Below are 24,423 nucleotides of genomic sequence, written 5' to 3' on the forward strand. Positions count from 1 at the left end.
GCAACTGGTGAGTATGAGTCCTCTGTTTTTCCTTTTCAAGCTTGTTTTGACTGTTTGGGGCCTTTTGTCATTCTATATGAATCAGAGGGCTCAACTTCAAAAATTTCTGCAAAAAAAGCTGTTGAAATTTTGATATGGTTTGTATTGAATTTGTAGATTGCTCTGGATAGCACAGGCATTGTAACACAATTAAGTTCAATCCATGGACTTGATGCCTGTCCAATTATTTATGTATTTGTTAATTTCTTTTGTCAAGGCTTTGTAATTCTCAGCAAACAAGTCTTTCACTTCCTCGGTTAAATTTATTTGTAGGTTCTTTTTTCTTTTTTAAAAGATTTTGAGAGAGAGAATGAGAGGGGAGAGGGGGGAGGGGCAGAGGGAAAGGGAGAAACAGACTACCCGCTGACGAGGGAGCCTGACTTGGGGCTTGATCCCAGGACCCTGAGATCATGACCTGAGCCAAAGGCAGATGCCTAACTGACTGAGCCACCCAGGTGCCCCTATTTTTTCTTTTGATGCTATTTAAATGAAGTTTTCTTAATTTCCTTTTCAGATTGCTCATTTCTGGTATATAGAAACAACTGATTTTGTGTGTTGACTTGTACCCTGAAACTTGGCTGAATTCATTTATTAGCTCTTATAGCTTTTTAATGGATTCTGTGGGATATTCTATATATAGGATCATGTCTTCTGCAAATAGAGATAGTTTTCCATCTTCCTTCTCAATTTGAGTGTCTTCTTTCTTTTTCTTTCCTGATTGCTCTGGGTTAGAACTTCCAGTACAATGTCGAACAGCAGTGGGAAGACAGGCATACTTTCCTGATCACTAGGGGAAAAGATTTTAATCTTTCACTATTGTGTATAATGCTAGCTGTGGGTTCTTCATGAATGCCCTTTATCATGTTAAGGAGGTTCCCTTATATTGAGTTTTCCCAGTGTTTTCCTTTTCTTTCTTTCTTTTAATCACAAAGGTGTTTGATTTTGTCAAATACATTTTCTGCATCAGTTGAGATGATTATGGTTTTTCTCCTTCATTCTATTAATGTGGTAAATGACACTGATTGGTTTTGTTATGTTGAACTACCTTTGTATTCCTGGGTTACATCCATGGGGTATAATACTTTATTCTTGAGTCACTTTGGTAATTTTTTTTGTCTTTAGGAATTTCTCTTTCATCTAGGTTATCTAATTTGTCAGTGCACAACTGGTAACAGTCTTCTCTTATACTCCTGTTTACTTTTGTAAGATAGGTAGTAATGTCCATTTCTGATTTTTGTTATTTGTGTCTTCAAAGGTTTGTCAATTTTAATCTTTTCAAAAAACTAACTTTTGATTTTGTTGATTCTCTAATGTTTTCTTTCTTTTTTTTTAAGATTTTATTTATTTATTTGACAGAGAGAGAGCAGGAGAATACAGCAGTGGCAACGGCAGAGGGAGAGGGAGAAGCAGGCTCGCCACTGAGCAGGGAGCCGGATGCGGGGCTCGATCCCAGGACCCTGGGATCATGACCTGAGCCGAAGGCAGCTGCTCAACCAACTGAGCCACCCCGGTGCCCCTGTTTTCTACTTTCTATTTTATTTCTCTCTCCTGTAATGTTTATTATTTCCTTCCTTCTGTTAACTTTGGGTTTAGTTCACTTTTGTTTTCACAGTTCCTTAAGATATAAAGTTAGGTTACTGATTTAAGATCTTTCTTCCCTTTTTTTTTTTTTAAAGATTTTTTATTTATTTATTTGACAGAGAGACACAGCGAGAGAGGGAACACAAGTAGGGGGAGTGGGAGAAGCAGGCTTCCCGCTGAGCAGGGAGGCCAACATGGGGCTCAATCCCAGGACCCCGGGATCATGACCCAAAGCCGAAGGCAGATGCTTGATGACTGAGCCACCCAGGTGCCCCGATCTTTCTTCCTTTTTAATGTATCCACCTACTGCTATAAATTTACCTTCTGGCACTGCTCTCCTTGCATATAAGTTTTTGTTTGTTTTCATTTGTATGCAGGTTCTTCTAATTTCCCTTGTGATTTTTTTTCTTGACCCATGGGTTAGGAGTATGTTGTTTTATTTATACATATTTGTAAATTTTTCAATTTTCCTGCTGTTATTGACTAGAGATAATACGTTACATGATTTCAGCTGTTTTTATTATTGGGATTTGTTTTGTGGCCTAACATAAGGTCTATGTTGGAGAATGTCCACGTACACTTAAGAATATGTGCTCCTTTGGGTGGAGTGTATGTACGTACATGTCTATTAGGTCTAATCGATTTATAGTGTTGTTCAAGTTCCCTATTTCATTACTGATCTTCTGTCTGATGTTCTATCCATTTTTGGAAGTGAGGTACTGAAGTCTCCAACTATTATTATACAACTATTTCTCCCTTCAAATGTATATGTGTTTCATATATTTTGGGATTCTCTTTTGTAACTTACATCCTCTTGCTGAATTGATTCTTTTATTCATACATAATGCACTTCTTTTCTCTTGTTAAAGTTTTTTACCTAGTTTATTTTTTCTGGTGTTATAGTACAATCACCCCAGCTCTTTTGGTTACTATTTATTTGCATGTAATATCTTTTTTCATCTTTTACTTTATACTTATTTGTGTCTTTGGATCTAAAGTAAGCCTCTTGTAGACAGTATATAGTTGGATCATGCTTTTTCATCCACTGTGCTAATATCTGCCTTTGGAGGGTTTAAACCATTTATAATTAATTACTGATAAGGAAGGATTTACTTCATTTTGCTATTAGTTTTTGATATCTTTTACCTCTTTATGTCCCTCATCTCCTCTATTACTGTCTTCTTTTGTGTTATTTTTTGTAGTTTACCATTTTAATTTTCTTCTTTTTCCTTTTATGGATACTTTAAAGATATTTTCTTTTTTTTAAAGATTTTATTTATTTGACAGAGAGAGATACAGCGAGAGAGGGAACACAAGCAGCGGGAGAGGGAGAAGCAGGCTTCCCGCGGAGCAGGGAGCCCGATGCGGGGCTCGATCCCAGTACCCTGGGATCACGACCTGAGCCGAAGGCAGATGCTTAACTAACTGAGCCACAAAGGCGGCCCTGTTCAGTTCCTTTCTATAATTATATAAATTGTATACTTATAATTGTATAAATTTAAAATCTCTTGATATTCTCATTTTGCTTGTACATTGTTTTCCTGGTTTCTTTTAGCTCTTTGAGCACATTTAAGACAGTTGGTTTACAGTTTGTCAACCATCTGTGCTTTTTCAGGGACACTTTCTGCCAAATAATTTTTCCCTTTGAATGGGCCAGCCTTATTGTCCTTTTTCTTTGTATTCTTTGTTATTTTTTTTTGTTAAAAACTGGACATTTGAATATTTATTGTGGTAACTCTGTAAATCAGTCTCTCCCTCCTCCAGGCTTTGCTGTTATTGATTGTTGAAGGTTACAGTCAATTGTTCATTTAGTGACTTTCCAAATAAGTTTTGCAAACTAAAACTAGTCTGTCATGTGTGGTCACTGAGGTCTCTTTCTTTAGCTTGTGTTCAGCTACTGTTTTGACAGAGATTTCCTTGAACACTAACAGTAAACGAAAAGTAATACACCTCTCCCAGCCTTTGTGCTAGGGTACTACTACCTTAACACTACATATAACTATCTTAGCTTTCGGCTTTTATTGTCTTAGATATGAGCCAGAGGTGAAGCTATGATCTTCAGAGGTCTTTTCTGAGCATATATCCTGTCCTGGGCATGTATGCAGTTTTCTAAATTCTCTGATATACAAGGGTGCTTTTGAATGTCCTCGTTTCCCCAGCTTTCCCTCCTAGGCTTTAGGTGGTTGACTGTACTGTTAACTGATGTCCCAGGTGGCTGTGGGGTTTTAGTTCCCCTACAATGTTTCTGAACCCAGGGCTTTTGTGCCCTAAGTTCTGAGTATGGCAAAACAGAGACAAGCATTTTGCATCAATCCTTTATCCAATCCCACGCAGGTTAGGACAAACAATAATTTTTGAGTAATATATTCCCTGCTCCCTTTGGAATCAGGGACCACGATCCCAAACTGGGAACACAAGCTGCTCACTTTAAAACTGCCACTGATCCAGGGAGTGTTTGGGGGCAAGAGCAAGTAAAAACACCACAAAGCTTTCCTACCATTTTTAAGTGGCCTTTTTCTTGATTTAGTATTTACCTGGTTGTTGTAAACCTGTTTTCTAGATTTAGATTCTTGACAAAGTTGGTCCTGACACTTTCTGCTTGTTTTTTTTTTTTTTTTGAGGACTGGGTATTTGGAGCTATGTACTCCACCATTTTGTTCCACAGTGGCTTTTTAAACATTACCATCAACCCAGTTTTGTTTTTTTTTTCTTTCTTTTTAATGGAATAGGGCCTGTCCTCCCACACCATTCTCTGCCCAGGATACCGTTAACCATTTGGTTCACATTCTGCCTCTGCCTGGGGGCAGTCAGCAGGCCTGTCTCTCAGGGCGACTTCTTGGGACCTCATCATGTCTCTACCTCCTAACACTCTCCTGCTCCAACATACCCAGGACTGCCTTGTACTACCTCTGCCTGCTAGGGGAGGTCATCAAGAGGATGTGACCACTGGTTGACTCATGAGCTGGATCCAGGTGACTGGAGGCTCCTCATCCTTTTCCCTGTCCTTGAACGTACATTCTGCTTGCCGTCCCTGCTCCCAGAAGCTGCCCCAAGGACACAACATTGAGATAGTGATGTGGTGCTGTGACCATCGAGACAGTATGTGTAACTAAATCCAGTTAAGGCCACTATATCAACTTTTAAGATTTGGCAGGTGGATGCTAGGGTCTACTCGTATTGCAGGCACCCAAGACAAGCCTCTTAAATAAGTTCCCTTGATTATTAAACTGTCACCTACCAACCTGGGGGGCCTGCCTTGTTCTTCAGACTCTCCCCTCCATGTACAGAGGCCAGTTTAAGTCATACCTGGGAAGTTTGTGAGGTATGCGAACAAACACTGCCATTAGCCCAAACTTCTCTGGCCAGAGTCTGACTAGGGTACTCTGCCCAGATGTCCTGAGTATGACCACAGGTCCCACGTAGTTAAGAGTGTCCTCTTGTAAAACAGCCATCAAATAGCAGTAAGGAAAACTAACACTGAGTAACCATCCTAATCACTGCTGAGCGGTCCACAGAAAAGGCAAGCTAGTTGAGGGCTCTTCAGGAAAGGACTCTCTAGTAGAGTTCCAAAGTGGATGGGAGTGGCTAGGCAATGCGAATGCAGACAGAAGGGAGTAGATCACGGCCTGAATTAGGGCTGTACCCTAAATGCAGGGGACTACCACCAGCCTGGTAGTTGGGCTGCAGGGCTCAGCTGGCAGCCATCATATCACACCCCTCTATGTCAGGTGGGGAAACACAGTGTCCTGCTCAGGCACCAAGACACCCTGGGGCCAGGCCAAATTCCTCTCTGATCTCTAGCCTTGGTCCTCAAGTCCATGGGGCACCCTATCCCTAATGATGACATGGATGCCTCCTGGGGGTAAGCACAGGGTGACACGGACAAAGTCCCTCCAGAATGAGGGCAACCAGTGGGGAACTTGCTCCCAGTACCTGGCTGCTGACGGTGAGGGGGGGTGGTTCCTGGCTCAGTGTAGCCACAGCAGTGGGGATCATGGAGTGCAGATCCAGCATGGGTCACAACAGGAGCATCATTCACACAGGCCTGGGCTGCAGGGATCCAAGGGGATGGTCCAGGAACTGAGGGCTCCATTTCTGCCTCTTCAGAGCGAGCTCTGAGGCTGGGCATGGCTGGGACCTGGAGACCAGCAAGGATACAGGTGAGTGTACAGAGGAGCTAGCTCCAGGGATCCATACTCCTACCAGGCAAGGGTCTCTTCCAACCCTACAGCCTGAGACCTGATGTAGACCTGGTGCTAGGTCTCAGGGAAGGGGTAAGATGCTGACCTCAGGGCAAGGTGAGTACACAGTGTCCCATGGGCACCCCTAGAAGGGCCCAGGGCTGCCATGATAGGAGAACAGCCCCACAGAGCCTGCACCCATGGTGGGCCCACCCCTCATTCCTGACACAATGTCCTGAAGGTGGAACATCAGATCCATTCACAGTGGAGTAGCAACTCCAGCAGTTGGGCAGCTAGGGGCAGCCTGTGCCTCAGAGGTGCACATGGTCATCATGGTGTCTGAGTTATGGGTCCTGCCCCTGCCCCCCCCCACCCCCCGGCAGCATCCACACTGAGGTCTCCACCATCCTGAGCCGTCTTCCCACTGCACCAGTGGCTCCCTCCTAGGCTCCTCCTTATCTCCCTCTTCATGTTGGTACATCAGGGTTCACTTTTGAACCTACACCAACTTCCTTGGTTAAGGAAGGCATCAACACCCTTATCCTGTGAAGATTCCCAAGCGTGGGCTCATTTCCAGTTCTAAATGCTCCTTCTGAGGAGATACAATACTCCCACTGATACATGATGGGTTCCCCATAAGGACCAAATTAGTGATTCCCCCACCCCTCCTACTGCCCTGTCTCTGCAAATGCACCATGTCCTGCTCAGTGGCCCACCCATACTGTGGCAATTCCCTTTGGCCCCTTATTCACACTGCACTACTGAAAGAAGCACACAGCGGACACTGCCTGCCTACTGGGTAGAACGTAGTATAAGCCCTGACAGTTGTTTTTTTTGTAAAGCAAGTGCCTGAATTAAGCTTTGATGCCGAAGCATCCACTGCAAACAGGCATCCGTTTCAAAGATGGAATAAATGCCAGCCACTGGACTAGATAAAGAGCCAGGCCACCTCCCCTGACAGCCTCCTTTGTTTTGGAAATCTTGTTTGATTCTGATTACTGGCCATTTGGACCACTTGTTATTTTTCTCTTCCTGTGCTTTAAATTCCCACTCTTATGTTTTACTTATTTTATTAAGAAGAATTTATTTATTCATTTGAGAGAGAGAACACGCGTGTGAACCAGTGTGGAGGAGGGGCAGAGGGAGAGGGAGAAGCAGACTCTCTGATGAGCGCGGAGCCTGACTCAGGGTTCAATTCCAGGACCCTGAGATCATGACCCGGGTCTGAAGTCAGATACTTAACCAACTGCCAGGCACCTCTCCACTCTTATGTTTTAAATTCACCAATAAAGAGTGAGCCCATGAAACCCTAGGTCTCTACCCTTGACCTCAATCAAAGCAGAAATCCAGGCCAGTGCTCTCTCATTACTGGAAACTTCACTGTGTGGCCCCAGGTGTGCTAATTTGCAGGGCCTGTGAGTAATAAATCTTTATTTTTTGAAAATTTCCTAATGAAAATTTCCTTGTTGCTGAAGGGCATTTTGCAATCATCGTTAAGAACCACATGGGTTGGTCCAACCAAATCACTGGTTTTTGACAGGCTGAGACCAGCACGAAACAGAGGCAGCAAGGAAGGAGCGGAGCCCTGGGGCAGGCAGGCATTTAAACCAGGCCCAGGGAAGGGGACTTAGGCAATGCCTGGTTAGAAAGGTAGAACAAGGGGCAAAGGTGTGGACAGAGCTCAGAGACAGGGTCACTGGGGTACAGACTATCAGAGGCCATGGCTGCCTGACAGTGAGGCACTGGCCACGTTTCTATATTAGGACAGACAGAACTAACCTGACACGGATGCTCAGAGGAACGTGCAGACAAGATTCAAAGCAGGGAGAGCACTGACTTAAGGTGTCTGTCAGCAGAACGAAGCAGATGTTGCTTCCATGGGGGGGGGATGTCCGTCACTTTCCCTCTCCCAAAGGGACAGTCATCTGCAATATTCATTCACTTTATTTTAAAATTCTTTGAATTATTATCACTGTCACTGAACGGGGGCAGTCACATGGCTCAAAATTCAAAGGCAAAAGACTTATGGTGAAACACTCCCAGCCAGCTACTCTGCTCCCCTTCCCAGTTGCTAATGTACCCTTCCAGAACATTCTATGCTCATTTTACATCTTGTTTTCCTCACCTCAGTATATGTGGCTTCTTGCCCTGGAGGACACAGACCGAATCTGTGGTAAACAGAACGCCCCTCAACACCCATGTGCACATCCCAATCCCTGGAACCTGTGGATATGGTATACCACGCAGCCAAAGAGACCCTGCAGAGGGGATTATCTTGGTGGACCCAATCTAATCACACGAACCCTTGCTGACTCCGGGGTGCAAGGTCCCTGTGCAAGGATTGGCGCCTCAGCAAAGAAACACACTTCAGTACAAGAACCTCAAGGAATTCGCTTCTGCCAACGAGCCTGGAAGCAGATTCTCTTGGCTAAGAGCTCAACAGGGTGCTAAGCAGAGACACCAGCCCACTGCAGGCATCACGGGGTGGGCATGGCTCGTCCCTCAGCTCCACTCACACGGCGGAGAATAAACTCCTCCCTGTCCCCAGAGGCTCGTCGCCACCTGGAGGGTGACTGCACCACCCGGGGCCTCCAGGCAGGACACCTGCGCGGAACGACCACCTCATTTCTCACACAGCTCAGTTCAGCTCTGACGTTCGCACCCAAGTCCTCAGGCCCCTCCTCCACCCCGACCCCCACGCGCCAGACACCACTCACCGCACACCTGCCCCGTCGCCACGCGGCCCGGCGGCCAGGCTCCAGGGCGAGTCAGGATCCGCCGTCCGCAGGATGCCCCTCACGCCCGCTCCCGGAGGCGCCCTCCGCGGCCCCCAGCCCCGCCCAGGCCGAGCAGCCCCAGCCCCTCTGACCACGACGCCCTGCCTAGCCCACTGGAGGCCGGCACCCACCGCGGGGCCTTCGGGGTCACGCGGGAGCGCGGTCCGCAACGTGGAGGCTTCACCTGCGCGAACTCCTTCCCTCCCGGGGTCGCTCCGAGCACCGCGCGACGCCGCAGGGCTACCGCGGCTGAGCCCAGAGACGGGCCCCGGAAATCCCTCCCCCGACCCTCCCCCGACTTCCGGGCCAGCGACGCCGCTCTAGGCGGCGGAGGCCCGGCGACGTGGGCGTCCCTCCCCCTGGGGGCGCGGAGCCGGAGCTCCCTGGCTCTAACGGAGGTCGGAGCGCGCTGGTGACTGGATGTGAAGAGGCGAGGGTTAGAGATGCAGGAAGACGAGAAATGCCGCTCTGGTGGGGCTTGTGTACACAGTTCCTGGAATCGGAACAGACTGCCGCTTGATGAAAACGTGAGGGCTCACGTGGGAGAACTGAATCCCTCAATCAGTAAATGATTCGGCAGACAGATGGAAAAACTCAAATTCCTTAACTAGGTAATACACATTTCGTGGGACTGCTCGTGGAACATTTACCGAAACTGATGATACACTCAGATATAAAGAATACGAATGTTTTAAGATGCATTTGACAGGAAGATTATCAAAATTAGAAATGTATAATAAAAAGCTGACAAAAACCCCTTAAGTATTGGAATTTACGAAACATTGTCTACATAACCTTTTAATCAAAATGATAGTAGCTGGAAATTACAGACTATTTATAAAGCAATCGAAAGCAAAACACTTCATTCTCACACCTATGGAACCCAGTATAAAGTGTAAAATATACAAAATTCACTGAATGTTTTTCAGAGAAAAATATATGATGTATTCATAAAATAAAGGAAATTTTCAACTTTTTTTTTTAAGATTTTATTTATTTATTCATGAGAGAGAGAGAGAGAGAGAGAGAGGCAGAGGCAGAGGGAGAAGCAGGCTCCCCGCGGAGCAGGGAGCCCGATGCGGGACTCGATCCCTGGACCCTGGGATCATGACCTGAGCGGAAGACAGACGCTTAACGACTGAGCCACCCAGGCGTCCCGGAAATTTTCAACTTCTAATGTTTGTGGGCCCTGCATGGGCTCTCGGGGAAGCTATACTGTAACATTTATCAGAGTCATCAAAACGTCAAAGCATGGGCTCCATTTCTACCCGGAACACATTATGTATCTGTGAGTAAGGGACAGGCGGGGCTGGGTAGGGAGAGAGAGGTAGGGGGCTATGGGATCAGGCTTAGCAAAAATCCCAGAAATGCTGAGGCGTAAAGAAACCAGAGGTAAGGGAACGTAACTAGACCACCTGGTTTGTCTTAAACACCAGAGAGGACATATTCAAAGGAGAAGTAATCATGGTGCTGTCAGTGGTGACATCAAGAAGATTTAAGTTCCCTGGTCAGTTTTCTATAAAAGACCATAAAAGCCCTCAGTGGCAACCCGTTGGGGACCCCTCTCACTCTAGAGAGCTTTCTTTCTGTTCTCACCTTCACTTAATAAGCTATGACTTCACCCGTTTGTGCAAGATTCATTCTTCAACTCCTTGAGACAAGAACTCTGCAACCCTACAACACTTCCTTCATTTATAAATAACCTAAAAGGGAGCATTCCATACATAAAGAGAAGGGTAAAACAAAAACAAAAACCTCTCTGGTTCCCATGAGATTAAGGTCCTACAGCTCTGCATATACTAAAAGCTTAAGATAACTGCTGTAACTCTCTGAAATGTCTTCTAGTGATTTGTTACTTCTTATGTAAAAAAAAGTATGTAACCTTGCAACAAATGTTCCTCCCCCCCTCTCCCACTCTCTTCTTTGTTGTTTCTGTTGTTGCCTTTTTTTTTTTTTAAAGATTTTATTCATTTATTTGACAGAGAGAGACATAGCGAGAGAGGGAACACAAGCAGGGGGAGTAGGAGAGGGAGAAGCAAGCTTCCCCACGGAGCAGGGAGCCCGATGTGGGGCTCGATCCCAGGACCCTGGGATCACGACCTGAGCCGAAGGCAGGCGCTTAACGACTGAGCCACCGAGGCGCCCCTCTGTTGTTGCTTTAAGTAGTTTCCACGCCAGATGTGGGACAGAGCATTCTCTTCTTTATGGATATTCTGTATGGGGGAAGCTGTCCTAACTTGGGCTCAAATAAAACTCTCTTTAAGAGACTCTATAAGTTTTGTTAATATTGCATCAACAGTATAAATATTTTGCCTTAAATTCTTTTTCATTATTAAAGAAGACAAAAGGGTATATCTTCAGAAGTTAGAAAAAAGAAAAATACATTTCTCTGCACCAGCAATAACCAACAAGATAATGTAACAAAAAATGAAATGTACTCCATGATAGCAACAAAAACTATAAAATGCTGGGTAATTAATAAAGAGCACTCAAGACCTCTGTGGAGAACACCCTGAAACTCCAGTAAAGGACACAGAAGATGATCTTAGTAAATGGAGAGACATTTCTTGCTTTTGGATTGGGAAACTTAATATGTCAAAGATGTAAATTTCCCCCAATATAACCTATAAATTCGCTGCAATCTAGTCAAAGTTCTACTTGGTTAGGAGGAAACTCAAAATGTCTGTGGAAAAAGAAAAGTCGTTGAATAGCCAAACCAACCTAAAAAGGGAAAAGGAGGGTATGCTATTACTCTTGACAGAAGAATCGACTGACCGCAGAAGCGGGACAGCAGAGAGATCAGTGTCAGACTTTTGTGGAGGCAGAAATTCAACAGATGATAAATGTGGCACAGCAATCAATGGCAAAAGAGTAGATTCTTTGGTAGAAGTATTGAGAAAGTGAGCTCACTCAGAGAAAAACAGAACCAGATCTCTACTTAACACACACAATGGTAGTCTCTAAATGAACCAAAGACCCGATAAGAACAGAAATGAGGTTAGCAGGAAAAATACACAGGAAATATTGTTGAGACCCTCGGGTGAAAGAGAAGCTCTGCTGATTAACCATCAGAGAAAGGCAAATTAAATGTCAGTGAGCTAATACTTCACACTACTGGGCTGGAGAAGTTAGAAGCCTGGATATCACTAGTATTAGCACTTAAGATTCAAATATTTTTCTCTCATGTAAAATCATAAATTTGTATGGCAGGTTCCCTAGGCAGTGACTGGGGACCCAAGTCCTCCCCAACTGAGGATGTCCGTCAGCTGACTTGAAGGAGAAGAGGAGAATGAATAATAGGGATAATGCGCTGTGTTTGCCCAGTCTTTCCATATGGTCATCTGCTGCACCAGGATGCAGCCCCTGGTCAGGAGAAACAAGCCAAAGTCCTGTCCAGTCCTGAATGCAGCTCAGTCCAGTCCCTCTGGACAAGGTGCAGCCTCTCCATCAGGTCCTATCATTGGAGGGCAGGTCGTGTGCCCACACACACCCAACCCAGAGGGTGGAGAAGGAGAATGGGACACATACAGCAGCATTCAAACTCTGCTTGGCAGGGCCCAAAGGTAAGTCTGACATGTGGTTATTTAAATAAAACGGTGTGGTATTTGAATGAAAAGTTTTCACACACTTGTAAGCAAGCTTTGCAGCATCTCTGTGCAGGGTCTGCAGAATCCTCCCATGGGCATCTCTGCATGAATGCTGGAGACCCTCTCCCTGGCAGGGAAGGGAGCTCTGGGATAGCAACCTGGTACCCAGACACAGATCTGGCAGGAGCTCCCTGGGCCCTGGGCCACATCAGGTCTGACTTGGCTCTCTGAGGCGGCGGGATGGGGGGGTGTCCTTGTCCATAATATGCATGCCCAACTGCAAAGGAATGTGAGAGGCTACCCTAGCTGCAGCTTCCTGGCTTTGCAGGGGCTTCCTGATTGATAGCTGGGTCCCTGGGTCAGTTTCTTACATACACACTTCCATTCAGCTCCACATGGAAAGGCCCCATCTAGTCATGGGTTTAAGTGTGAGGACGCTTTTTTATTTGTTGGCCTCTATGTGCTCACCATTCTTCTTTCTCTCTCTCCAGCTCAAGGTGACTACCTTGAGGCCACTTGCACCGCCATATATCCCTCAAATATTTATAGAATGACCTTCCACAAATGAGACACAGGCCCACTCTCTATGGGCTGGGCTGTCTTCATGTCCTTTGGATCTGTGTGGTCACAAGGGTTCTGTGCTTAGAAGGGCTAGCACTTGGTTTAATGCTGGACTGACCCCTGTCATATGGCTAAAGAGTATTTGAGAGGAATGTGGGGCACAGGATTGGCTGCCTCTTCAGAGCCTTGCTTTCTCAAAGCTTCATGTGGGGTTCAGAAGAGGATGGCATTTTCAGCCTTGTGGGGCCTTCTTAACAGACTCACAGATCACAGGCCACAGACAGAAGGAAACCCCCTTGTCCAGCTGTCGTCTCCTCCATCTGCCTTCCTCTAGCCTAAGTCTCTCTAGGTGGGCTTTGCTGAAAGTGGCAAGAAGTAACCAACACTCGCCAACATTCTGAACTATTTTCAACCATTTCCTCTAGGGCTATAGTTTTAGTCACATGCAATCTGTTCCTAATATACCACAAGCAAGAGTCATACCAAACGCTTTTTCATGCATAGCAAGGGTCACCAGCTTTCCACCTGTAAAATCTCTGTCCTGACTGGCTGATCTTTAAGCCAACTCCACATGTATTAGGTTCTGTTTTGGCACCAGCCTGCTCCCAGGTATCAAGTTCTGAATTAGTTAGAATAAAGCTTAGTTGATGTAAAGAGGCTCAAAACCAACATTGGCTTCAGCAAGGCACAGGGCTGTTTCTGTCTCCTGTCCATGTGGGTGTGGTGGCTGTCCTCCTGAAGCTGGAAGGGCACAGACCCCTTCTACCTGAGGATTCCACCCTCCTCAGGGCATCTTCATGGCTAAAGATGATGCATTACCATGTCTCATTTCAGCCAGTGGGAAAAGGTGTTTTTGAGGACACACCAAGAAGATGCGCACATTCCTTCTGCACATGGCCCACATGTCACACCTCACTGCAGCACAGCTCAGAAACATCATTTTTTGCTTGGGTGGGCAAATGCTCAGCTAAATTTCCATCTCTATAAGGGACAGAGAGAAGGGACACTAAGGGACAACGAGCAGGCTCTGTGCAACTACTATGAGAGAAAATAACACAGTAAATACTAAACCAGGAAGCAACATCAGAAAACATTAGAGGGAAAAACTGAGAAAGATGCTGACACAAGGTCTTATGAAAACACAGTAAAAACCCACCATAATGTGTCCAGGGGAAAGAACATTTGTATAGAATATGATAGATCACTGGTCCCATGCTCTGCCCAGCTTTCTTCTCGAATGGGCCTCAAGTTCTTGTTGGGAGTTGGAGGTATAGGTTGGTGGGTAGGAAGTCACTATCTCATGGTCATTGGGAGTTTCTCAGTTCAGCAACTGACCATCTTTTATAGTGTCAACACATTTATCTTTGTGTTTTTTTGTGTGTGTGTGTGACAGTTCAGATTGACTGAAAAATTATGTTTTTCATCAAACTTGCAATAAAACTATTTCATTCTAGACCAATTCATGAGGCAGTGTCATTTTTACTATAACACATAATAGGCAGACCTCTAATAAATTTATTGAGACTAAGTTATCTAATAAATTTAGAAAGAAAAGAAAGGGGAAAAAACTGAAACTAAGAATGGACCATAAGAACTGCTGTAAAGTGCATTTCACATGACAAACTACATACTGAAGCCTGAAATTTTCTTTTTTTTTTTTTTAAAGATTTTATTTATTTATTTGAGAGAGAGACAGAGAGATAGTGAGAGAAAGCACAGGCAGGGGATTGGCGGGGGAGAGGGAGAAGCAGACTCCCCACTGAGCAGGGAGCCTGATGCGGGACTCGATCCCAGGACCCTGGGACCATGACCTGGAGCCGAAGGCAGGTTAACCAATGGAGCCACCCAAGCACCCCTGAAGCCTGAAAATTTCTGTTAGTGGTTGATTGTGACAACAAAAACAAAAAGCCATAAAACCAGGTAAAAGCAAAAAATGAGGAAGAAATCGAGGAAAGTATAGCTAAAACTTGTTATGGATTGGATGTTTGTATCCCCGCCCCCTAGATTCATATGTTGAAGCCCTAAACTCCAACGTGATAGTATTTGGAGGTGGGACCTTTGGGAGGTGATTAGGGTTAGATGAGGTCATGAGGATGGGCCCCTATGATGGGATTAGTGCCCTTGTAAGAAGAGGAAGAGAGACCAGAGTGTGTTCTCTCTTTCTCTTTCTCTCTCCCTCTTCCCCTCTCTTTCCCCCACTTCTCCCCTCTCTCCCTCCCTTCCTGCCACCCAGGTGAAGACAATGAAAAGCTGTCAGACTGAAAGCCAGGAAAAAAGCCCTCACTGGGGAACCAAATTGGCTAGCACCTTGACCTTGAACTTCCCAGCATCCAGAACTGTGAGAAATAAATTCTGTTTTTAAGCCAGTCAGTCAATGGTGTCAAGTTATGGCAACCCAAGCTGACTAAAAAAGATTTTGGGGGGCACCTGGGTGGCTCAGTCATTAAGCATCTGCCTTCGGCTCAGGTCATGATCCCAGGGTCCTGGGATCCAGCCCCACATTGGGTTCCCTGCTCGAGAGGAAGCCTGCTTCTCCCTCTCCCCCTCCCCCTGCTTGTGTTCCCTCTCTCGCTGTGTCTCTCTCTGTCAAATAAAATAAAATCTTAAAAAAAAAAAAAGATTTTGGTACCCAAGAGTGGGGTGATGAGTAACAAATACCTAAAAATGTGGAATTGGATTTGGAACTTGGCAGTGGGAAGAGTTTTGCTAGAGATGTGGATGTTGAGGGTGATTCTGGTGAGAACTCAGAAAGAAAATGGGAGAGATGTAGAGAAAGCTTCCATCTTCTTGGAGAATACATAAATAATCATGAGTAGAATGATAGTAGCAATATGAATGGTAGAGGCCATCCTGATGAGGCCTCACACGGAAACAAGGAACATGTTATTGGAAACTGGAAGAAGGGTGATTCTGGTTATAAAGTAGCAAAGAACTTGGTTGAATTGTGTTCATGTTCTAGTCTTTTGTGGAAGATGGATTTGTGAGGAATTAAATTGGATATTTAGCTGAGGAGATTTCTAAGCAAAGTGTTGAAAGAGTGGCTTGGTTCCTCCCGACTTCTTATAATAAAACGCAAAAAGAGAGAGATGAATTGAAGGAGGCATTGTTAAGCAAAAAGGAACCAGAACATTAAAAAATTGGAAAATTCCCAGCCTGCCCATACTGCAAAAAATGAGAAAGTGTGTTCAGAAGAGAATACCAGGAATGTGGCTGGATTATTACTTGATAAAGAGATTATGGGACATGAGCAAAAACATTGCCAATTTGCGTTGAATGGGACAGAGATTGGACAAAATGAAGGAAGGCTGTCAGACTTCTAAGATCCTACAGGACTGAACCACAGAGCTACTAGGTTACAAATGTGCACCATTCTGCAAACAAGGGAAGAATGACCCTAAAGGTGATACGGAGATCATTACGGCTGCCTTCTCAATTTCAAAGGGGGCGCCCATTGCCTCGGTTTCAGCAGGCCTAACAGTGGCTGCCCGGAGCCTTGGGGAGCCCTCTGCAGAGCTTTCTGGAGCCTTCAGGATGCCACTCCGCCTGGCAGAGCCACAGAGGGGAGACTGCTGTCCTGGTGGATCTAGAAGGCAGAGCCCTGAACCCGTAAGGACTATTCTTGTGCCTTAGATCTAATGATATTTTTCCTGCTAGGTTTTCAGTTTGCTTGGAACTCATCACCCCTTTCTTCCTTCCAATTCCCCCTTTTGGAATGGGAATGCCTATTCTATGCCTGTCCCACCATTGTCTTTTGGAAGCACATAGCTTATCTGGTTACATATGTTCTCAGCTGGAGAGGAATTTTGCCTCAGAATAAGTCATACCTCAGTTCTCACCTATATCTGACACAGATATTAGGATGAGATTTTGGAATTAGTCTTCAGAGTTGATGCTTGAATGAATTAAGACTTTAGGGACTGTAGGGATGGAATGAATGTATTTTGCATGCAAGAAGGACAAGAATTTTGGCGGGCCATGGAGGGAATGCTAAGGACTGAATGTTTGTGTGCCCCAAATTCATATGTTGAAGCTCTGACCCCCTATGTGATAGTATTTGGAAGTGAGAACTTTGGAAGATGATTTGGTTACATGAAGTCATGAGAATGGGACTCCCATGATAGGACTAGTATTCTTATAAGAAGAAGAAGAGTATGCTCTGCTCCCTCTCTCACTCTGTCTCTCCATCTCCTCTCTCTCTCTCTCTGTCATGTGAGGACATGGTGACAACGTAGCCATCTTCAAGTCAGGAAAAGGGCCCTCATCAAGAACCTGATCGTGATGGCACCCTGATCTCGGACTTTCCAGCCTCTAAAACTGTGAGGAATAAGTGTCTATTGTCAGTCACCCAATCTGACTAAGACACTAGTCAAATTTGCTTCAGATCTGGGTCTTATAGGTTTGCCACGTTTAACTATCCTTCACAGACTAGAGAATTTCATATGGCATAGGAGTCACCACACCTGAGTTCATCAGTCCTGAAATTTCCATATAAATGATAAGTCAGCCTTCTCGAGTTGGGAGAGCCAATAAAATGATGAATGTGTATGGAAATGAACATCAAAATTGATAAACCTTTAGCTATACTGACTAAGAAAAAAAGAAGAGACTCAAACTATTAAAATTAGAAACAGAAATGGGGATATTACTTCCAATTTGACAGAAATAAAAAGGATTATGAGAGAGTGCTGTGAACAATTGTATGTCAACAAACTGGATAACCTAGATGAAATGGAAAAATTCCTAGAAACGCACAATCTACTAAGACTGAATCATGAAGAAATAGAAAATGTGAATTGGGCGCCTGGGTGGCTCAGTCGGTTGGGCGACTGCCTTCGGCTTGGGTCATGATCCTGGAGTCCCGGGATCGAGTCCCGCATCGGGCTCCCTGCTCGGCAGGGAGTCTGCTTCTCCTGCTCCCCCCTCTTGTGCTCTCTCACTCTCAAATAAATAAATAAAATCTTTAAAAAAAATGTGAATAGACATAAAATAGGAGATGGAAACACTAACAACAGCAAAAAGCTCTGGACTTGATGGCTTTACTGGTGAATTCTGCCAAATATTCAAAGAAGCATTGACACCAATTCTTCTTAAACCTCCCAGTACATTGAAGAGGAGGAACCACATCTTAGCTTATTCCATGATACCAGCCTAGCCAATCTGGAAAGACTACATATAGCATGATTCCAACTATAGGACATTCTGAAAAAGGCAAAACTATGTAAACAGTAAAAAGATCAGTGGTTTCCAGGGCTAGAAGGGGGAGGGGTAAATAGGGGCAGCATAGATTTTTAGGGCAGTTAAATTCTCTATATGATACCATAATGATGGATATATGTCATTATACACTTGTCCATATCCAAAGAATGTACAACAGCAAGAGTGAATTGATATGTAAACTATGGCCTTTGAGTGAGTATGATGTGTTCTTGTAGGTCCATCAATTGTAACAAATGTTCCAGTCTGTGGGGGATGTTGGTACTGGGGGTGGCTGTGATGTGTGGGAATTTGAGGATATATGGGAACTCTCTGTACCTTCACCTCAACTTTTCAGTAAACCTAAAACTGAGCTAAAAAAACACAAACATCACTCAGCGAAGGGAAACTAAGGCCCAACCCACAAAAGAGATAGACTCTTGTCTTTGTCCCTTTCTTTCCCTCCCTCCCTTCCTCCCCTCCTTCCTTCCTTCCTCCTTTCCTCTCCTCTCCTCTCCTTTCCTTTCTTTCTTTCTTTTTTAAAAGATTTTATTTATTTATTTGAGAGAGAGAGAATGAGAGACAGAGAGCATGAGAGGGAGGAAGGTCAGAGGGAGAAGCAGACTCCCCGCCAAGCAGGGAGCCCAATGCGGGACTCGATCCCGGGACTCCAGGATCATGACCTGAGCCGAAGGCAGTCGCTTAACCAACTGAGCCACCCAGGTGCCCCTTTCCTTTCCTTTCTTTAAGCAGCCTCCATGCCCAGCATGGAGCCCCTCATAGGGCTTGAACTCACAATTCCAAGATCAAGCTGTCTGAGCTGAGATCAAGAGTCAGGTGCTTAACTAACTGAGCCACCCATGCACCCTCCATTCCCTTTTCTAAAGCAATTGCTGGTGCAGAGGACCATTCCCATCAGGGATTCTCGGATGAAATGGGAACATTATCAACCTACGAGAATGGGTTGGTCGGGGCACAGGGTCAGATGTAGCCTAGGGCTTCTATCCAAAACTCAGAGCCCATAATCTTAGCGTGGTGGAGAGGTCCAGGGTAAAATATGAACTGTGGATGGACTTCTTAAGAGAGTTCAGGACACCTAGTGGACAGGCTTCACATTGGTTCACCTTGCTATTTCAGGTGTCTGTGGGCCAAGCTTCTCCTGGGGTCAGGGCTACCTGGAGGCCAGCACTGAGCCTGAAAGACTGGCCACAAATGACTCCATCTGTCCCCAGGGAGCAGAATCCATAGAATGCAGCTCAGATGTTGCCCCAGATCTGACATCTGGGCCCCTTTTCAGTAGGGGACATGGAAACGTCAAGTGAGGACCAATGAAAAAATGCTCCCTTACCTGGGTTGGACAGGAAAGGATCAGTAGAAAGAGTTTTCATCACCTTTAAAATGAGTAACATGGAAACAACAGAGATCTCAACTAAGTTAATGTAGACAATCTTATGATTGCTGCTTGATTAGAATGAGGACAGCAAGAAACAGGCTCCAAACTCTCTTTTTGTCTGTTTTTTTTTTTTTTTTTTTTTGGTCTTTCAGCAGGAACAGAGAGGCAGGAAGAAATGAGTGGGGGTTTTTTAAAGGTGAGACTCTGCTGGCCAACCCTGGGCTCCCACAGGTCTGACCTTCGTCTCCCTCTCCACCAGGCCCAGGTCCCTCAAAATGGAGGATGCCAGTTCCTAGAGCCAGTCCTTCTCAGAAATCAGAGCTCCCTGAGGAGCTCATCAGGGGAAGAGAGACTTGGCACTCAGCTTGCTCTGCCCTGTCCTCTGTGGGAATAACACAGTGATGGAGCTGGGAAGGGGTCTTACCCTCTAGGGACAGTGACACACAGTGGAAGAATTCTTGGATGTTTCAGAGGCAAAATTTGGGGGTCCTGGCTTTGGACAAGTTGTTCAGGTCCCTAATTTTTCAGACTCCTCCTTTGAGAGGGCACTTAGCCCCACATGACCACTTGGGATATGTGTGTGGAAGCACCTGTCCCATGACCCAGCAGTCACAGACTAAGCCTTACTGTTGTGGCCATTGACCCTTTGACCTTGAACACTAATTCCCAGGGGCACTCAGGGTTGAATTTTCAAGTAGCTTATGCCCAAGAAGACATTCTGCTCAGGCTCCGACAGGGTCCCATTGCTCCTCCCTTCAACACTACAAACTGTTCTCTTATTTCCCAGCTGTAAGGCTCACCTGAGAGGTCCTAAAGTGGCAGCGGACAGGCTTCCACCTCAGAAGAGTCATTTGTGCCCTCTGTTGTTCCAGGGCTCCTCTCCCTAGCTTCCCCATGGATTTCCAGGGCCTGTGCAGCATGTGGTTGGCCTGGGAGAGAGAAGCACAGGGAAAGGGAGGTGCCAGGAGCCATGAGGCAAGGGATAGAAGGACTATCAGAAATCAGGGATGTGGGGAAATGGGATACTTGCTAGCACTGTTGGGCCTGTCTGCCCCCTTCTCTCCAGGATGCTCTTCTCATCTCTTGTCTCTTACGGGCCCCTGTGCATGTGCCACTTTGAAGGTCAGAAGGTGGGAAGGTCTGTTGGGGGAGTGCCTGGGTGGCTCAGTCGGTTAAGCGTCTGCCTTCGGCTCAGGTCCTGATCCCGGGGTCCTGGGATCGAGCCCCGCGTCGGGCTCCTGGCTCAGTGGAGTCTGTTTCTCCCTCTACTCTTCCCTCCCCTGCTTGCGCGCTCTCTCTCTCTAATAAATGAAATCTTAAAAAAAGAAAAAAAAGGAAATGCAATTGATTGGGGCACCTGGGTGGCTCAGTCGGTGAAGCATCTGCCTTCGGCTCGGGTCGTGACCCCAGGGTCCTGGGATCGAGCCCCGCATCGGGCTCCCTGCTCCGCGGGAAGCCTGCTTCTCCCTCTCCCTTCCCCCTGCTTGTGTTCCCTCTCCCTCTCTCTCTCTGACAAATAAATAAATAAAATCTTAAAAAAAAAAAGGAAGGTCTGTTGGGTGGGGTCCCTGCGCACTCCTCATGGCTCCATTTTGGGGAGCCCCTCGCCTTTTGGCCCCAGGAGTTTTGCTCCCTCATAGTGTCAGTCATATCACCACAGCCCCTCTCAGGAGCACCCCGTTCTCGGTGTGGGGCCTTCAGTGTTCCTAGTGGCAACATCACGCCCTCCTCAAGCAGTTCCTCCTTTTGAGGATCAGACTCCATCACCCCAATGTCCCCACTGTGCCTCCAAAGCTTCAATGCAGGTGTGTGCACTTTAGCTGTCAGACCGCAGAGCCTGAGCTTTGTGATCTCAGGCCTCCCCGTGGACTTTTCTCAGCTCACTTCCCTCTGCACCCTCCCTCTTTTTTTTTTTTTTTTAGGATTTTATTTATTTATTTGAGAGAGAGAGCAAGCAAGCATGCATGAGCGGGGGGTGGGGAGGGGCAGAGGGAGAGGGAGAAGCAGACTCCCTGCTGAGCAGGGAGCCCGATGGGGGGCTCCATCCCAGGACCTGAGATCGTGACCTGAGTCAAAGGCAGACACTTAACTGACTGAGCCACCCAGGTGGCCCTGCACTCTTCCTCTTGACCCTTACATACCTTGCTTCTAAATTGGCCCTAACCCTTTCAGCTCATGGTGTTCATAGAAGCCTGTCTGCCCCCATATGTGATCATGCCCAGTGCAGCCCGGCTCCTGCCCCTATCCCACTCCCCATAGGGCTTTGCATGCAGTTCCAATGGATATCCTAGGTATCAAATCCTGGGACACTTTTAGTCCTTATTATAAAGGATTTCTGTAGTTTTTGGTACAGTTATCACCCCAGCCTCCAAATTTCTCTTTTGCTTCAATGTTACCAGGATCCTAATTTTAGTTTGATTCCACTAATGAGTTCCATCTCTCATTGATGGACTCCACTTCCGCTCTCTGCCTTCAATGATGCTTTTGCCCAGGCCCCAGCCCCTACCTTTTCACCCCAAACTTCTGCCAATCTAGAGACCCCAACATGGCCCAGAGCACCATCAATTCCTCACCTTCTTTCATATCTATCCCCATACAAGAAAACACCAACTTTACCTTGGTTGATGTAGTCGGACACTTAAATAAGAAATGAGGGGTCATCCTTCATCTTATTTCTTCCTCACTGTCTAAATCTGTGAGCACCTAGTCCTTCCAATTTTACCCCTTAAACATTTCTGGCATTTGTTCCTTCTTTTGCATGCTTATCATGAATTCAGTCCCTTATCACCTTTATCCTGGACAATTCCTATCTCTTTCAGTCTTAAGCAAATCTATCTGGCATTATCCCTTCACCTTGCTTATCCATTTCTCTACCATAGGTTCAGTTCTGTATCACCTTCACCTGAATTGACACATTCTCTTTGTCCATTTCCCTTTCACCAGTTAAATCCCATATACCTTATGTGGATCATCCTTACAACCTCCTCATTCTTTTCCCCACCACTAAGCTGCAACAGCCACTTCCCTGCCTCCTATCTTGGCTGATTAAAACAACTCCATAAAACTAGTTATCTGTCCAACATCCTGACATGATACAGCTTAAATACTCTCAAAGCTTTCAGTGCCCCCCCCCCACTTTTTTATAGCTGGTGCCCGACCCTAGTCCACAGGGTCCTGCATGGTTGGGAGCCTCAGCCTCAGCCTCTGCTTGCCTGGGACTCTGCACCCAGCACGAGAACTGTCCCTGTGCCCACACTCACCTGTGGTCATGACTGTCCTGGCCCCTTTCTCTCCCTTACTCCTCACTGCTGGCCAATGCCCCAGGCCCACTGAGAGTTGGTCCTCCCTCCCTCTCTTACTCTTTACTTAGGAATGGAGGAGAGGGGAGGTGACATTACTGCTCCAACAGCCACAGATGGTACTCACTTTGAAAAATAAGGGAATGGGAGCTGTAAATTCCCATGTGGGTGCAGAGGGAGGGCTAGGTTCTCAGAATTTGTTTTTTGAGGAGTGGGAGGTTGTTTTTAGCTATGAGTTTGTCCACTTGAGTGGTGTTTCCTTCATTTTGGTGGTTTGTAGGAAGTCTTTGTGTATGTGTTCTTTAAATTTTTTAAAAAAGATTTTATTTATTTATTGTCAGAGAGAGAGAGAGCGCACATGAGCAGGCTCTCTGCTGAGCAAGGAGCCCGACGCGGGACTCAATCCCGGGACCCTGAGATCGTGACCTGAACTGAAGGCAGGTGCTTAACCAACTGAGCCACCCAGACACCCCTGTGTGTGTGTTCTGATGAAGAAATTTGGAACAGACTATCAGGACCAGAGAAACTGTTGGGGGGAAATGGAGAGATCTTGGTCAAAGGGTATAACCTTATAGTTACAAGATGAGTCAGTTCTGGGGATCTAATGTACAGCATGGTGATTATACTTAATAATACTGCATGTTGTACTTGAAATTTGCCGATAATAGATCTTAAATGTTCTTATCACACAAAGAAAGGTGTGGAAAAACTGTGTGAGGCGATGGATGTGTTAATTAGCTTGATTGTGGTAATCATTTAACAATGTATAGGTATATTAAATCATCATATTGTATACCTCAAATATATACTATGTTTGTTAATTTACCCCAATAAACATGAAAGAAAAAAAGATCAGAGAAACTGCCCTGAAAATGCAGGGAGGCTTTTTGGGTGCAGTACAGACCTTACTATTGGGGAATTGGGCAGCATCATAGATGTTTTAATGTGACAGGGAATCACCATCCCCAGAAAAAGGGTTTCTCAGCACAGCTGGGGGCCTCTTAAGGCCCCTTTAGTTCTAGGTTTCTGGAAAAATGGGACTGTGAATAATACAGACAGCTCTCCCGATCTCATTCCTCTCATTCCGCAGTTAGAATGACAACCCTGAAGCCCAGGCAGGTGAGAAGAGGAAGTGGATTCAGGAGGAGCAAATGGAATAGCATGAGCATCTGTAAGTGTGAGAATGGGAACGCCACGAGGCTCTCTGCTATTTCCTGGGTCTTGGGGCTACTATAGTCAAGTTCTCTCTAGTTTGGCTCATAATGGATGCCCATAAGGAGGACCAGCCAGCCTGCTGTGTTGGTGAGGAAGTCGGGGCAGGTGGGCTCTGAGCAGCTTGCACTTCCTCCTGCTGCTCTGTCCTCTTTCAGCTGCTGGGACCCAGAGGAGTTGTCAGTCCTTGGAGTCTGGTGCTGTGTCCTGAAACCTGATCCTAACCTCTTCCCAAGGGCATGGGGGTGGGTGTAAGGGGTGAGAAATGAGTGACTTGAGATGTTTCCATGGTTAGCCAGTGTCTGAAACATGCAATGACCACTGTTCTACCTGGAATGTTTAGGACACAGAAGCAGATAAAGACCAGTCCCCATCCTCAAGCAGGCCCCATAGCTTTGAGGGGAAAACAATTGTTCCCATACCGGCACCCCAGCCTACAGGGCTTGGGGACCCAGGCCCTGCAGTTACTTGCCAAATTCTTCTGAGATAAGAGCTTCTGGATATTTTTCTTTGGCCACAGGATGGGAAGGATACCTCACTTCTGTTCCACAACAAGCTACTTTATTCCGTTTTTCTTCAGAGCATTCATCACCAACAGAC

The 24,423-nt window shown here is 45.9% G+C and overlaps 1 protein-coding gene across 9 annotated transcripts in view; it reads right to left on the reverse strand.

The window, feature by feature from the left end:
• ZNF16 (zinc finger protein 16) overlaps positions 1 to 24,423 on the reverse strand; it is a 44,542-nt gene that overhangs the window by 7,973 nt on the left and 12,146 nt on the right. For 2 of the 9 annotated variants that reach the window (XM_081816740.1, XM_081816739.1), the window contains 2 exons: positions 20,113 to 20,241; positions 5,554 to 5,758 (listed from right to left, as the gene is read on the reverse strand). In XM_081816740.1, coding sequence (XP_081672866.1) covers positions 5,554 to 5,758; positions 20,113 to 20,241 — 334 coding nt within the window. The other 7 variants (XM_031040694.2, XM_031040691.2, XM_006744765.3 and 4 more) reach the window with 7 other exon arrangements.

This window comes from Leptonychotes weddellii, chromosome 4 (genome assembly GCF_054177405.1).
Source record: "Leptonychotes weddellii isolate Sample4059 chromosome 4, ASM5417740v2, whole genome shotgun sequence".
Taxonomy (NCBI): domain Eukaryota; kingdom Metazoa; phylum Chordata; class Mammalia; order Carnivora; family Phocidae; genus Leptonychotes; species Leptonychotes weddellii.